We start from the raw sequence: 17,322 nt of genomic DNA, 5'->3' as shown, positions 1-17,322 counted from the left end.
TTTGTCTGTTTTCCTTAGATTAAAATTGATTTTTTTTTTCATTTTTAATGGGGTTTTTTTATATGCCACACAAAATCAATTATCATTAGTCAATAGCTCACACAAGCAAAAATATGACAATGAGTGAAGCAGTTGCAATAAGCAGATTTCATGGTGAGAAAAAGTGACAGAAAGTCATCATCCTATTGGCTCTGATGGTTTTGATGTTGTGCATGCAGATCCATTTAAACGCTATTCAGTTTGAGAAAAGCACCTTAAATCCTCAACATAACTTTTGTTTCTCAACCAAAGTCGTTTTTTAACTATTTCTCTCTTGTTACCTCATTCTTCAGTTTGTCTCTTGTTACCAGAAAGAACTTAAATCTTCTGGGCTTTGGACGACTTGGCGTGTTTCAACTCCTCTATCAGAGCAAGTTCAGACTCTTTGCAGGCCTTAAAGTTGTTTAAAGTCAGTGTTGTTAAAGAAACATAAGAATCAAAGTTTCAAGTGGGCATAACAATATGGATTACATCATGAGAAGGTACGGGCATAAGATATCCTTGGAAAGTTTTACAAAAGTCTTCCAATGGGGGATAAAACTGCACTGAAAGCAGCTGTTAGAATGTGGTCTGCTAACTGTCTTTGATTTTGGTTGGCACTGAGAAGTTGCACATGAGTTTGCTCTAGCAACCATCCAATATTTAGCACCCTCATATCCAATCAGCACAATTTGTCCTGGAGCTGTCTCACTGTTTTGCTTTTTGCGGTTGGCTGCTGATCCCCTTCGAGCAAATCTATCAGCATGCAAATTAAAAAAAAAACATATTTTTTCCTTGACATTCGCTCTCTCTGTTTAGCCACAGAAACCAATCAACCAGTCAGAGATGAGTCACATTCCAGCTTTGAGGATTGATGTACCTGTATTTACTGTTGGTTTTGTATCCAGTCAAATAGTGTTTGAGGAGAGATAAAATACTTTAAACTGCGAGGGAACCGTCAACAGCGTCTATTCAGTCACAAACAGATATGTTGGATCAGAATAGACGTTTGTTTGTCACCATATTGATGTTCTCCCCAGCTGGAACAGTGAAACAGACTGAAAAAAGACTTTAGAGGCTTTTGTGGAAAATATATATCTTTTAAAAATCGGTTGATAGTAGCTATTTGGAAGATTTGCTTTTCCATTTCATTTCACCTTTGAGGACTGCTTGAGTTTAAAATATTGCAGTTCGTCACAGTTAATAACACTGCTGGAATTTTAAATACTTAGGGAAAATATGACAGCAGCATGGAAGGTTAAACTGTTGCTTGGAGATGATCTAATCCCCATCTTTACACTTTTTTCTACATTATTCATTTTTAACAACTACTGAAAAGGTTTTCCAGTCATTAGTATTGCAGCATAACAAGGGTCTGTAAGGTTAAATGTTTTTAAATATACAGTATTTTGAACACTGGAACCACACAAATGTTTTATGTGTGGCAATAGCTGTGTTTGCTGTAATTTGTATAGCTATTTTCTGCGTTGTATCAGACCTGTACATACACGTTAAGTCCTTTTTCCTAATCTTGTGAAATCAAGTTGACTGTGTATTCTGGACTCCCAACTAGTTTGGTTTGAAGTTTTTTTTAGGATGGCAGTAATTTGTTTTGATCTTGGCCCTGCTCTGACTAGCCTTTAGCTCGATTGTCTGGTCAGACCAAAGCCTTTTTCTCCAAACTGAGGTCATTCAGAGAGTTATCTACTGCAGCTTGGATGCTGCTTGTGCGTAACCTCTCTACAGAACACCCCTTCAAAAGAAATATGAACTATCCCTTTAAGATTTTGTGTTTTTTTGTTCTCTGAAGAGTCACAGACAAACCAAACAAAACAAACAACAAAAAAGCATCTACTTTGTTTTGACTTTGAACTGTTTTTGTAATCTTGTGCAGTAAGTGCCCTCTGTATATATCTGAAAGCCTGATTAAAACTCCATTAGTCAGGCAAAAAACATCCCAAGAAAAGAGTGCATTCAAAATGTAAATGAGTGAAATGGTGCTTTGAAAACCAATGAACCAGTCGTTCATTTCTGCTGAAAACAGTGTTTTACAAAAAAACCTTTTAGTATTTTTTCTTCTTTTGTCTCTGCCTCATTCTTATGGACACAACTGAATTCAGGTTTAAAGTACTAAAGGTATTTTTAACATAGTGTTAAGCATTTGATTTACAAGAGCTGAGAACTCATTTAAATATTCTCTTTTCAGAATGAAAACTGCAGATAAAAGGTGTGAAATTGTGGAATATGGTTTGCTATACACCCAGACTAGAATTTTTGTTAGCTGTTGATATCTTCTTTTTGACATCAGACAAAACAAAAAAAAAAACATTTTCCTCCTCAGCAAACCAGTCACTGATTTTTTTTATTTTTTTATTTACAGAAACACAATCCTACCTAATTATCCTGTATTAATTTAGTTTGTTCTACAGAAAAAGTTGCTCCCTACTGAAAGATAACAGTGAAGCAGCAGCTAACCTGTTTGTGTTCTTCTTTTATATCCGTTTAGAGCTTGCTATATTTGTCAAACTTAATAACTCCAACCACATGGACAATAGGTCAGTTTTTTCTTTCTCTCCCCAGGTTATACAGTGACTAAAGTGCAGATTTAATCATTGGGCAGTATGAAGACAGAGCCAAGGGTCTGCAGTGCGCCCTGCAAACCGGACTGTGAAGAAAGGCGTCAGATGGAGAAAAAAATGACATGCCCTCATTTTTAAGGAGGACTCAGGGGGCTGGTGGATAAGAATGGGGGGCAAGCCTGCCTTTGTATCCTTAATAAGTAGTCAGTTATCTGCACATGTGCCACACTAATTAGCCAGCAGGGAAGCTGGTGCTGGGTGCAGTGTTGAGGCTAATAGAGAAAAGTGAGACAACATTGTGGTCCTGGTTTTGCTGATGCCCCAGGGACAGCTGGGTACACCACCTGTTTAGAAACTCTAAAGTGGTTTCTAATTGAACCTCAGACTGTGGACCACCCAGGGAATCAGACAGAAAGAGTCCTCATAAAAACAAATAGTGCACAGCTGACAAGGCTTGAGTCCAAAATAGATCAATCCACTATGTCAACAGTTTTTTTCTAATAAGAATGTTTAGTATATTTATTTGTTATTTTATTTATTTGTATGCTATACTGATTCAGTTTTATAGACGGTGAGTACTTTCTGCTGAAAGAAGAAGACTTGCATATTGTTATTCCAACCTACAAGCCAAAAGTTGCAAACACAAGAGCACTGAACAAAATCTACAAACATTTATAAAAAAAAGAGGAAAAAAATAAGTTAAATCAACCCAACCAAAAGTAAATAAATGAATAAACATAGAAAGGCACAAATCTCAAAACAACTTTTAACATCATATAAGAGTAAAAACATTTGAAAGACAACGGTTTATTGTAAATTGGAACAAAAAAATCTTAGGGCATTTTAGAAAACACAACATAAACAGTGAAAATAACTTCAATATCACAGAAATGTGATACTGAAACAACATTTCACAAAAATGTGACAGCATTTTAAGAACAGAGCAATTTTAAGAAAGAGAAAATAACATTTCAAAATGCATTTTGAAAATTTGTGTTTTTCAAAATGTTATTGTTTTACATTGTAGTGTTTTGTAAAACGCACTTTTGGTTTTTCTAGATATAGTCTTTTGTATGCATTACGATTGCTATTAAAGCTAAAAGGTTTAATTTGACTGAACAAACTGACAACATTATTAACATTTATTAAAGTGGTGTCACGCTATCAGTGTCAGACGGTGCATCACAGCTGCTGTGGATGTCTGTAGAACTTCATTTCAAACTCATTCTTGTCTCGTGTGCATAATTGTTTTCATTCATGTGCATGAATCTGAGTAACCTGCATGGTTATCTTTGTGCAACTCAGTCGGTGCTCTCCTGCAGTGTTGTCAGTCAGAATCTGCTCTTTGGATAAACAGAAAAGTGAGAGATAATAAGTTTTGCTCAGCATGAAGCCCTTTTGATGTCATATTAATTGCTGCACTACAGGCAAAGCAGGGGCTCAATCATTGTATGTGAAATGTTTTTAGTTTTAGCTCTAATTAATGCGTCTGTTGTAAAGTGTGAGATCAGGTCATCACTTTGTATGAAAAGCCAGCATAGTTTTGTTCCAGTCAATTTTCTAATGGTGGGAGGGGTAGATGAAATGATGGGTCACCTTTCTCTTCACACTCTAGCAATCTAAAGTACTCTCCAATGAACAATTCTGTCTGGCTGTTTCCTATTTATCTGAAGCGAAGCCAGATCTCATTTAGGAAACAGATATTTCCGACAGTCTGCCACTCACTCAGCCAAAAGGGGTTAGATGATTAAGATTCCTCTTATCTCCCCACCCTTACCGCCCAGCCCATATTAACCCCCTGTCAGTGGAATACAATAAGAGTGGGCATGGCTTAGTCTGATTTATTTCACGCAGAGCCATCATAAGGGCACAGTTGGCCTCCTGTGTCCTCGATGAGCCATACACACTCAAGCCCTTATGGCCTTTCTTTTTCTCTCCTCCCCCTCACTGTCCCGCCCTCACGCCGCCTGTCCCACACACTCAACCTGTCACTCTGAAGACGACACAGTCACAAAGACAAGCACGAATCAAAAGAAACTGATTAGCAATTAATGGTGCATCATGGCATTTGCATCAGTAGTGTGTGTGCTGTGTGTCTGTGCATAAAGATTGGCATTGTCAATCATCCAGAGGGTGCTCTGACCCTCCCTCCTGTGTCCTGCCCATGGGTGCAGCCACTTATGGCTATTGATATGGGACAGTTGACTCTGTTTAACACCCATACGCTCACACACAGGCCCAACACAGGACAACCTCATGCTGAGCCCAGAGACAAACTGAAGACTGCATCCACACATTAATCTGATGGACTTTTTTGAATCTAACTGAAATGACCAACTTTAATTTTTCCATTCTGAGCAAAATCTGGGGTTTATACAAGTGTTAGGATTTTGGATGGTTGGCTTTTTCCAGCCATGTGGGTGTTTGGGCAGCAGAGCTTTAGTATGCAAAAACAGAGCCTGGTGCTTCTTAGCGTGGTTGCCTTTTGCCTGTGTCAAAGATGCAGAGGGCTGGAGGTCTGGACCATGGATGTGGATAGTGGGCAGAATGCATCCAGTTTTTCAGTCCCTGTGGTGTTATTGTTGACAGAGACGGGAGTTGCTCAGGATGGTGCCAGCGAAGGGGCAACACAAGCTCCTACTTTGGAACATGAAGATGACAACTCACTAGGCTACACAGGTACTGCTGCTGCTTTGCTTTGATTTTACTTGAATGTTTGGCATTAATTGTTTGTACTCAAATTAATTCAATTGACACTATTTTCATAATTAAATGACTATTTAATAACTAAAGGCCTTTGTAAATAATTTGCTGAGAAGACAGATGTGCAACCTAGTTTAGTTTAGCTTTTTATATCCTAATTTCCTAGCTTGTTTTTTCCTGTTTATTTTACTTCTGCTCATTTATTGAATTATGTTTTTATGATGTAAAGCACTTAGAACTGCCTTGTTGCTGAAAAGTGCTATATAAATAAATTTGACTTGACTTGACTGAATTTTATTTTACATATTTCAAGCAGTATTTATGTTTATGGTGTTGGACTTTTGACAGCAACCTAAGCAATACAACACTATTTTCTATAACATAAACAAAAGTACCCACTTCATGAGACATTAATACTAAAAGTATTTCACTGTGGCAATCATTTTATATTTAGTTAAATGTTTTTTCTCGGACTTGCTACTTTAAAGTCTAAGATGGGATTATAATTCTTGTTTTTAATGTACTCTGTAGGTTTCAGTCGGACCTTTAGGAAGAAAATCATAACATTTCTGCTTCACTTTATTTGTGTTGATCCTCAGAACCATACAGTTGACTGCTGGGCAGTGCCCAAGAGTTCATCTTTAATCTGTCTGTTTAATCACGTCTGTGCATGAAAATGAAGGAAATCGACCTGGCCCAGTCACTGAATTGGAAATGAGATTAATGCAATCTAATACCTTAGTCTGTGTCTGATAGGACAAAGTGGGCTGCTGCCAAAGGCTCCATTTTCCAAGAGCGTGACTCAGTAGGTAGATCTTGAGGAGATTCTTGACAGCTGCCAGTTTGAGTTGATGTGGGAGGAAAAGAACTTTTCCTTTTCAGTTATTATTCCTAAAGAGTCTTTAAAGTGTTTTAATGGGATATAACCAGTGATTTATTTTCTTTTGGTGAACGAGTTGCTTCTTTTAATGAGTAAATTTTACTGATTGTCTTTTTGACAAAAAGATGGCCAAGCTTTAGCAGTGACATGGTAAATAATCTATGGTATTCACCTGGGACGAATTTGATTGGCTGTAAATTTTATAAGATACCACATGCTAACCAAAAATTTTCAAAACATGAAAAGTGTTTTTTTTCATTGGTCCCTCAACATGCTGACTTTACGCCAGCTCTTAATTGTTTCCTGATATCAAAGAGCTCTGCACAGAAGTTTTCATTCATAATAAATGAGACTGACCTGTGTGAGTGCAGTGGATTAGAGAGGCGTGTTCAGATTCTTGCACTTTACACTTTACTAGCTGCCTCTTGGCAGGCTGAAACACTCAGAGAAGACAGGTCTTTGGTTCTTCTGCCTCAACATGAAAGGCTGAGTATTACTTCAGAGAACACATCAGCACCCATATCCTCCCTTTCCACTGACAGCTACTATTGCGTTTGTCACAGATCACAAAGGACGGCAACTTCAGAGAGCTGTGCTATTTGTCAAGTTATGGAAATAATGATGGCAAGAAAGAGAGGGAACTGTAGGTTGCCATGCTGTCATCCCTGATTGGCTCCAGAATGTAGGGGTCCAAACTGCTGTAATACAGCATTTTATCCCCTCTGAAAGCAGTTGCCCCTGAATGTCAGGAACACACCATTTACTAGGATGATGGATGAACAAAGAAGAGATGGAGGAAGAAAGACAGGATTTATTAGATTTTTTGACATATTCAACATATTATAAAATGTACATGCTTACTTTGGTGGTTAAAAACTTAAAAAATGTGAAAATGATAAAGATAACATGATAAATGTGACTTTGATTACCTACTTAGACTTGTAGCTTTGAATCTTCCTGATGTTCTGAACTGAAGTCCCTCCAGTTCCGTGTTTTTATCTACACATCTATAATAAAGTCGAAAATACTTGAGAGGAAATGAGCTGGTCGACAGATGCAATGGACAAATGATAGTACACTATACTGTAATTCAGTCTGCTTTATGTTTTTTTCAAGAAATCTTACCTGAAACTCCAGGAAAATAACATGAATTTGAAGCATCCTTCAGGCTGCTGCAGTTGTCTTTATTATTTAATGTAGCGCTTTACTGCCTTAAGACAAAATGTTGATATGGATTCTGACACTGTAAACTAAAACTGTGAAGTTTCTCCTTTCTATAAACAAGATTAAGTTACAACAGTCCATTTAAATCATTGTTAAGTGAGTTAAATTTTCTTTTTTATAGAATTGAAACAAGACTAAATAATGGCTGGCCTCCGCTCATATTTTAGGAACAACACAATCACAAAACTATGAGTTTAATGGGACAGATTTGTCATATGGATTCAATTTTACACACTTTTTGGACTAATTACAAAGACAGTGGAGGCCAGAGGAAGGTGAGAAGTTATGTAATATTTGAATGCAAAAGAAAGCTGAAAAATTAACTTACTGTATTTATTCTGTGTTGAGAATGTGGAAGTGCTTTTTGTTTTGTTTAGTTTTTCTTAAATCCTGCAAGAAATATTTCCCTATTTCTATCAAGTATTAGGATTTTTTTGTCTCTCCTCAGAAACCTTAAAATAAAATCAGTTTAAAAATGCTTTGCCACTTTGTAATTATATGTCAGAAGAATGAAACATTTTGGAAGCACCACACACTTTGCAGTCTTTTTTCTTGAACACAAAACAAAGTTAAGCATAGTTTAAAAGCCCACTTGGAGATCAGTAGAAAGTCTGGCTTGCATGATTAGAAAGAACCAGTGCTACAAGTGGAAAAGGTTTGTTTGGAGTCTTCTTCTGTATGGCCTCATTAATAAAAATGTATATTCAGAAAGAAGGTGGTGTTGCATTGGGGAACAAGAGACTAAATATTTACTTATAACTAAACTTGTAATAAGAAAGGACATGTACTGCATTTTTGTATAAACAAGCCCTAAAAGCAGTATTGACTTCTTCTTTGTCTTCAAACTTTTGGTCCTTTATAGAAATACACAGGGTCTCTGTTTTCACTATATTTTTGTAGAATTATCAAAGTCTGTCTGGATTTGTTGCACCGACAGCATTGCCATGAGAAAGATGGAAAGCCCCATTCCCTTTTCATCCTTTGCTATCATTGCAAGGTTCTTATACTTGGCCTTGAAGTCCCACCCTGAAAACCAATTTCCTTGATCGTGTCAGCCTGAGTTATAATACTCAAGAGATACAACAGCAGCATTGTGTCCCATTTCCATGTTACTCAGCTCTGTTCCTTAGTCTTAGTGCCCTGAAAAATCATGATTCAGGAAGCAGAAAGATTGCTACACATTCATCCAGCTGCACTCTCACATATTATCCCCAGTGCAGCATGAGGATTCATTTCCCAGTACAACAATATGTGGCCACGCCTGGAGGAGTGATTCACTAGAGATATAATTAGTTATAACTATTCACCAGCGCCCTACATGCAGCTTCCTTACAGCTTCTGAGCTGCTAAGGACAGTAGAGGGTTTTTGTTCCCCATCCAATTTCTTTTCATTTCCCTAACCTGACCTGCTTTATCTTAGCTCTACCCAAGGAAATAGGTTCATTTGCCATTCTGGTTGGAATAGTAAGTAGACTATTGTGGTCAAGAGGCACTGAAGCAGGGATAAGATGTAAGATGGGAGTTAGCACAAGTGTGCATGGGTCAAAATTGCAAATGCTGCGTAGTGAGAATTAAATTAGAATATTAAGATTCATATTTGGAGTGTCCTCATGATAAATGAGAGATAAATTGGATGGGGCTTTGCTAAGTGCTAATAATCAGTTGTTCTTACCCTGTCAAACACACTTAATTTCCTAGTGAAAGGATAATAAGTAGGTTTTTATGTTAATGGGTCACAGACTGTGTCGTCTTTAAAAGAGGAGGAGACTTTTGACTTCTGGAATGGAGAACAGAAAAATGTGAACAGTAAAATTGATACTATAATGCAACAAGAAATGTCAGTTTTAAAACTGGTACAAACTTTTAGGTAAAAACAAGTTTTGCAATGAGAAATTTAAGATGTTTACATGTCAGATGTCAAAGCACTTTTAGTGAATTTTCACGTGAGTGAGCAATCATTGCATGGTTGTCTCCTATTGGACTGGAGTGTGAAACTACAGTAAGCAACACATGATAGAATATGTTTGTCTTTGCATCAAGTGGTTAGCTGCAAAGAAACCTGGAAAACCTTCCAGAATGCTACAGATGACACTGTCCTTGCATCAGAGTGGACAATGAAACCACAATTGTCTTTCCTTAACTCTAAGTTCTCCACAGACTGATGAACACCTTCTCTGAAACAGAACCACATGTTGGATTGACACAGACTGTAACATCTGCAACTGGTCCACTTGAAACATGTAATAAAAACATATATAACTTGTGGAACATAAATGTAAAAGGAAATAAGCTGTAATTGAGTCTAGTTTGCTCAGAATGTTGGCATAATAACCAGTTTTCTTCCAACAGTTTTTTCTCAATTAAATATTCTGCCACTTGCTGCAATCCTAGTTAAAGTGCTTCCAAACATAATCTCTTCTGGCATCTTACTTCTTTTGTGTTGCTGTTGTAGCAGTGAAAGTGACAGTTGTTTAACATTTGTTAGCTCACCATGGACTCACAGAAGCAGCAGCAGAAATTCTGGACTGCAGAGTTGCTGTGAGCTCCATTCTTTCTGGGCTGCATAGCCCAGATGTTTTTAGTTTAAAAATTATGTCTTTTTTGTAAAATCCAAACAATATGTCATTTTAGTCACAATCTTATTAATGCAGAGTGGAAATTTTTATTCTTACAAGTGTGAAGTGCTTTTAAAAAGTGTCATTAGAAACTATACAAATACATTAAGTACATTTTATGTAGTGCTAACATGCAGTAATTTTACAGTTAATATATCTCCCTTGTTCTTTTTGGACTTCCTTTTACTTTTTAAAATCTGATTATGGTATTATTTCTCAGGAAAATGTTGAAGTTAACTCTCAGAGCTGCCTTTAGATCCGTTAGTCATCTTTATGAGCGAACACATAGCAACTGTTCCACACTCAATAACAAACCCTCCCAGTTAAAATTACTGTAATAACTGCTGAGCAGCCTTGATTGTCTGATGATTTGTAGAGTAATTGGTGGTTTTATTACTGATGATACGATTCATGCTCCGACACGTTTTATAGAAAGTTCAGCCAGAAACAGCATTAGGTTTGTTTATCTGAATCTCTGGGCTGGAAAGTGGGCTGTGGAGGCTCGACAGTGTGACTGCATCTCAGCAGGGCTCAGCGTCTGTGGGCGAGAAAGGAACTATCATGAGGTGTGGGTTGGGGGGGGGACCGTAAATCTGAGCAGCACCTGCTCCCTCAACTCTGGATCGTGGTGTGAGGTCAGCAGCACCAGATATCCCATCGATCATATTTATTTTACTCATCACAGCACCCATTTGTTTTAGCAGCTGATGGCACAGAGGAAAGAAAAAGAAAAGGTGTTTTATTTGAGAAACAGAGAATATAGTACTTCTAGCGAAAGATGGGTTTTTACATTTTTGTCAGGATATTTAGAGAGAGACCAGTCAGTGAAAACTTTAATATACAACTGGGCCACAAACTGAAAGATGATATTCTGCTTGCAGTTCACAAGAAGGTTAGTTAAAGAACTATGGTGCTGAAAGCCACAACATAGTCTCAGAGAACAGCTAGGGATAGTTTTTGTTACTCTATAGTGTTTTAGTTTCATAAGAATTATAAATTTTATATTGTAAAAATGATTGTATGTTTAATTCCTGAACATTTACTCTGATTACAAACTTGTGTAATAAATGCCTTTTGTTTTTCCTTATATTTTTCTGACTGCATGTCTAATGGCCACTAATTGAGTTGTTTGGCTGTCACTTATTAGGCCACGTGTGTGTGTGTTGTGAGAATTTAACCTAAACAGCTAAAGCTTAAATTTACTTTGTAGTTGTAATTTATGATTTTGTAGATAAAAAAACGGGACCAGAAAAAGACAGTTATTAAATTTAGTTTTGATCACAACCTGCTTGTTGTCAGGATCACATCTTGAGTCTTGCTGCCGTGTTACTGGCTGAAGTCCAACAGTAACAGAGACAAAAGAAACCCTTGGCTCAGTCAGTTTCAGCGCTTCAACCCTGAGACCAACTGTCACTCACTAAAGCTCCTGAGCCTCAAAACCAATTAAGCCAAATAAGCATGAAACATTGCGTTGTGTGTCCTTTGCATTTCAACAAGCTGATCTTAATGAAAAATGTTGTTTTCATGTTATATGAGTGCAGCCATGCGTTAAGACAAACTGAATAATGTAGAACTGAAGTGCATTTCTATCCTCATATTTCCTGTTGCTTGTTGCAATTATAATATACTTCATATTTTTCCATATGGCTCATCATTTACTAACATGATAGTCTGAACAAGCTCAACTAATGAACACTCCTTTGACAGCAGAACGTTGGCGCTAACTTCCTGAATGTCTGCTGGAGCAAATAATTCAACATCTGACTGTATTTTGATGTTACAACCGGCGTGTTACGTGAGAGGAGGGTTATTTTAATCAGCCTCCACAGGCCATGTCGAGGCTGACGCTAAACAGATGCTAATGTGAGGCCCATTAAAAGACACTGGGAAAGGGATTCAGTGTGTGCAGGCAAGCGGAAAAGCAACAGCCTGTTTATTGCCTCATCCTGCTTTGTGCACCAAACTTTGCTGAAGTATCACTAACAAAGCTTTTTTTTTTCTCTCTACAATTTTTTGCATCAGCATCTTGCATGGCTGGGGGTGGGGGGCATTCCCTGAAGAGAAACAGATTTGTTGAATTCACTGTCACATTTTCTTTCCTATGATGTCTGAAAGCAGAGCAGAAAAGTAATAGGGAGAAGAAGAATGTTCTCACATTTCTCTTTGTACTTTTTAGTTTCGTATCTAATGTGCTTTGTGTTGCCTGTTTCTACTCTCTGGCAAACTATCAATAGAATCGTGACAAAACCATTTTAATACAGTTCTGAATTTAAAAGGCTTTTGTGTTGTGTCTTGGGTTTTTCTTCTGTAACATTTTTTTGGATGAATCCTGGAGTGATACATCCTTTGGCTCTCATACAGCTGAAGGACCAGAGTAATTGTCTGTAGTGGACAGGCGCTGTCAAACACCCTGACAGTTTCTGAGATTTCTGTCATAGGTGTTCCAAAAATATGACAAAACTGCACTTTGTGCTTACTGAGATGTGTCAAGGTCTAAAGATGGGAGGTTATTTAACTCCTAAGGTATTAATTATTAAATTTAACTCAGTGTTTTGTCAGTTGTTACGTTTAGGATTGATATCTGACTGCTGTTGATGTGTCTATTATTTATTTATTTATAACCTTATCATAGTTGCACTGATGTGATTAATGTTTCTTTAGAGGAAACTTTACACTAAGTCAGCTGAGCGCGGACAGAGTAGATTGCTTCTGACGGTTTTTAGCTTTTTGTAGTTTGAACTCAGAGCTTCAACAACTAGAATCCTCTGCTGCCTCATTTTTAGCTGAGACACAGAAAAATCAATATAATCTTTCTGAGGTAAACTCTCCTCTCTTTACACCCATTCTTGACTTGCTTCATATTTTCATTCTTTCTGTGTCCCCTGCTTCCCATCTTCTATTGTACCTGAATTTTGTTCTGAATTCTCCTATCACAGGGATTATTTTTGTAGCCAATGTAACAATAAAGGATTAGTTCATGTGATATGTCCTGACGATTCAGTTTACACATTTTAGTCTTGAAACAATTAGTTCCTTTTGTAAATTATAAAGAAAAAAAAGTTCAATATTGTTTTTGTTGTAAAAAAATGTTAGTTTAGCTTTGATATCTGTTAAATGTTTTACACATTTTAAGCATTTGCTTCTTTATGACCCCAAAACAATCTAGAAGTAGAGGATAGAATAAAACTGTTCATACGAAATTAATGTCATACAATCAAAAGTTTGTTTTTGAGAATAAAACAATCCCTAAGTGCATTCCTGTTTCTTGTCAAATGAAATCACACCCCTTTAAATTAATATCAGGATGAAGTAACCCTCCAGCAATTAAACAATTATCCCTCAAAACACTTTGGAGTTGTGGTATTAGTTTCTAACTTACAAAAACTGTAAATTTAAAATGTCTTTTAAAAAGAAAAGTAACACAATGAATAATTCATGGGAGTTCTTGTGAAGGACAGGACATGAATGATAAAAGGCTGTAGAGAATGTGAGGCAAATAGAAAACATCCTGCTAAAGTGCCATCCTTCTGAAGGGAATACCAACATGCAGCATCTGTGACTTTCTCAATCCAAGGTGACCCAAACTCCAACTTTAGGAAGTTTTTGTTTATGCTTACCCCACAGTACATTCTGGGGGGAGGGGGGGTAGCATATAGAAATCTTCTCTGTCTACTGGGGAAGAGAATTGTGTTTTCCTCTGAGTAGGCAGCATCTTTTTTAAGTGGAAATGTTTTGTTTCATGCCATGCTGCTCGGTGAGATTGGAAATGAAAGCCATGAAATTGTCTTAGCCAGGGAAAAAAGAGAATGTGGGCTCCTTTGCCTTACCCCAGCCTGGCTGTCACCCCATCACCTCTATGCTGAGCGAGGGGGGGGCGAGGTTTTGTGAAGAGGCCAGTAAATCTGAAAAGAGGCCCAGCATGTAGTCTACAGGAACCCCCCCACAATCCTTCTCCGTGCACAGAAACATCATAAGAAAAGACAGAACATCCACAAACTCCCTTTGAATATTAAAAAGAGACTTACCACAGATAAATAGGCCGGGAAGATGAGAGACACTGTTTCCATTGAGTGAAAGCATGGTGAGGTAGAGAAGGGAGTGAACTTCATGCATGTTGTGTATAGAGTTGCCCTCATTAGGATCCCATTGGACTGTGGGAGGAAAACATTCCCACTGGGTTTAGAAGGATAGCTAAGTTTGCAGGGGTGTTTGTATTTGGCCATTCTCGATGGTAGCAGAAAGGACTTACAGGAAGTGTGGGAATGCACGCAGATTGTTACTCTGAGACTTTACAAGAAGATATTTCGATTGAGCTTCCGGGTTTTTCTAATTTTTCAAGGAATAATTAGCAGCAAAATGTGGAATTTGGTTTACATTTTCTTCAATTCAGTTTGCAGTCAATGAAGCCTGACAGACATTTCTTTTCATATGGACACTGGCAACGTTCTGGTTTTGTGTTTTGCAAGCACATCACCATGCAGACTTTCTGTTTGCTGGTGGTGGTGTTTGCAGTTCTGGTCATGCTTGTAGTCCCTGAGGACCACGGCGGTCCACACAGGGCCCATCGCCTCACTGCCTCACAGAAGTCTCACCGGTGCAAACCACTGTATAATAATCTTCACCAGAATCACCACACACTGAGGCATGCCCAAAAATGTAGCCAGGTCTTTCACAGTAAGTACAAATGCGCTATATGACACAACTTTCACTTGGAAAAAAAATGTGGAGGAAAAAAAAACTTGGAGCACTTTTCAGCCAGAGAGACATTTCCTTTCATCCTTTTTGTACCATTTTGATTCTGGGAATGGGCTTCGTGTAAAAACATTTTGGTTGTGGTGTTAAAAGGTCTTCATTTTCTTTGCCATCACAGCTTTGGCAGGATGTCATTTTTCTTGTTCTTGTTGATCTGATCAAGGTTACGGGGAGAAGAGCAAGACAGGAAGCTCTCTGTTTGGGTGGATTATAACTAGTGCACAGCTAAAATGAAAGAATAAAACTTGGAAAATTGAATAAATAATGCTCAGAGCAGATACCAGCATCTTTCTTTTACAATAGGATGTCTTTTAAATTTTAATATTAAAACAAAGCTAGTAAGAGTTTAATATTTTAGTGTTCTTTTCATATTTTTCCCCAATTCTGTTTGTATCTATTCATTACTGATAATGGTAATAAAGAAAACAATGAGATGGAGTTTCATTTGTGCACTCGATTCTTTGCAACATTGTTTAAAAAAAAACAATTTTTTTTTTTTTTTTTTTTTTTTTTTTTAGCAATCAGCACTTCTACATCCCCTCCTGTGTTGATTGGTCTAAAAAGTGAACTTAGCTGATAATTGCTTACAGCTCTCTGCTCCTGACTCAAGGAAATGTAACGATTCAATTTGTGGTATTGAGCTGAGGAACCACTTTACAGATCCGGAGCTGTAAAAGCTTTTAGGAAAATCAGGCACACGAGAACCAAGCGAGGATGGAGCAGAACTGTAATGTAATGCGCAGATGGAGGAACGAGAGAAAAAAAAAGCTCAGATTTGAAACCGAAGCTTTCCTCAGCTCTGTGTCAGTATGCTTTATTTTTCAGAATTATTCAAACGAAACATATTTTACTGAGCAATGTTTTGGTTTCCAGATTGTGACACTAACAGTGTGTTTTGTATAAAAATCATTTCATTCAAAGTTTTTGCCGTTAAAATCAAATGCTTAGCATTCACTGATAGAATGCACAACACCCATCTTATATTGACAAATGACAGAGTTACGGCCAGTTTGGTCAAACCTTGAAAGTAATATTATGTGCAGTCTCATGCGATATTGTGATATCTCTCAGATCCTTCATGATCTGTTAGAGCTTGAAGTATATGATGGGGATGACTGTCAGCTTCTACCACACCACATGTTAGCACAGTATTTAGAAAGTTCACTGGGGTATAGCCAGTTTTGTGCTTGCAAAGTTTGCTTAGCTGTGGCAGCCATCTTAAATCTGGTTGAGTTCAAAAGTTAATCAGCTGTAGAAGTGCATCTAATGATTACTTTCTGAAAGTTTCATTAAAATCTGTTCAGTGAGTCACAAGATATTTTGCTAAACAAACACACACAGACAGAGGCATAAACATTATTGCTCGGCCTTCACCTCTGGCTGTGGTTGACAACTATCACATGATGCAAACATGGTGCACTAAAATAAAATAAAAAACTAACTGCGTATGGACTTTATAGAGTGAAAGCACATGATGCTGTATCAGTGCTGAACATTAACTCAATATAAATGTATTTATTTCAGCTATGTATTTACTATAAATTTGAAAAAATCAAATTAATTATTCTCCCTTCTGTTTATCTAACTCATTAAAAGGAAAATGTATATTTTGTTAAGCATACTTTGTTAGATACATTGAGAACAACTTTTTCTGTTTAAACCAGATCAGTTACGAGGTCAGTTCAGACATGGGCCGCTGGAGGGCGCTGTTTGTTAACGAATGATCAGTGAAGCAGGCAGCCAAAAGCTTTGAATTCAGGCCATGTGGAAGTCTTCTGTTTCTATTTTGTTTCTGTTTTTTTAAAGGCATTTCTGATTGCCTAACAGTTTCAACATCCTGTGCAGTTTTAATCTGCACTTGATTTGAAATAACTGAAAAAGAAAAGGAAAAAAAAAAAGATTTTGCATCATAAATCTGTTTTTGCAGTTTGCAATCTGTTTTTTTTTGTTGCATCAAATGTTTACTGAACTAAAACTAAAGTGAAATGAAATTCAAGACACTGAAGTCTGAAAAGGAATAAATAAATAAATGTTACACTAAGTAAAGTAAAACTTTATTAACAATAACTTCCCAGACAATTAATTATGTCTTCAGAGCACTAATGAGTAACAATTGTGGCTCTTTTTGTATTTATAATAAAACATTACTGTAAATCCCAAGCTGCTGAGCAATTTATGAAGCAATATTCTGTCAGTTTAACATCAAAAGTAAAAGCACGTAAACATAGTTGGAAAATTTAATAACATTATTAGTATTTTTTTTACCAATCAAAGTATACGAAAAGAGTTTAAGTACTGTCTAATAATACATAAAATAAAGGACTGAAAAACCTCATAAGACAAAACTAAAAACCCTAAAGTTTCAGAGAACTACTGCGGTGTGAAAACAGTGTCCTGTCTCTGGGTGTCAGTAGAATTAGTTGTTTGTTTTCAGGAACTGCAGGAAGTTGTTCATAAAACATGTCCGAAGATAAGATTCCTACTTTTTACTGAAAGGCTGCGCTGCTCGGTGGGATCCAGGCGGGAAGAGGTTAAATTTCCTCTCCGAGTC

The 17,322-nt window shown here is 37.2% G+C and overlaps 1 protein-coding gene across 4 annotated transcripts in view; it reads left to right on the top strand.

Moving 5' to 3' along the window:
• The window catches only part of robo1 (roundabout, axon guidance receptor, homolog 1 (Drosophila)), a 202,324-nt gene that overhangs the window by 62,714 nt on the left and 122,288 nt on the right, over positions 1-17,322 (top strand). For 3 of the 4 annotated variants that reach the window (XM_017416408.3, XM_017416410.3, XM_025005969.2), the window contains one exon: positions 5,187-5,276. The exons of the other annotated variant lie outside the window; for it this stretch is intronic. In XM_017416408.3, the coding sequence (XP_017271897.1) occupies positions 5,187-5,276 (90 nt within the window). The remainder of the gene's footprint in view (positions 1-5,186; positions 5,277-17,322) is intronic. 4 annotated transcript variants of the gene reach the window in all.

Source organism: Kryptolebias marmoratus, linkage group LG2 (assembly GCF_001649575.2).
Source record: "Kryptolebias marmoratus isolate JLee-2015 linkage group LG2, ASM164957v2, whole genome shotgun sequence".
NCBI classification, from domain to species: domain Eukaryota; kingdom Metazoa; phylum Chordata; class Actinopteri; order Cyprinodontiformes; family Rivulidae; genus Kryptolebias; species Kryptolebias marmoratus.
The sequence above is the reverse complement of the archived record's forward strand: the minus strand, read 5'-3'. Positions and strand labels throughout refer to the sequence as shown.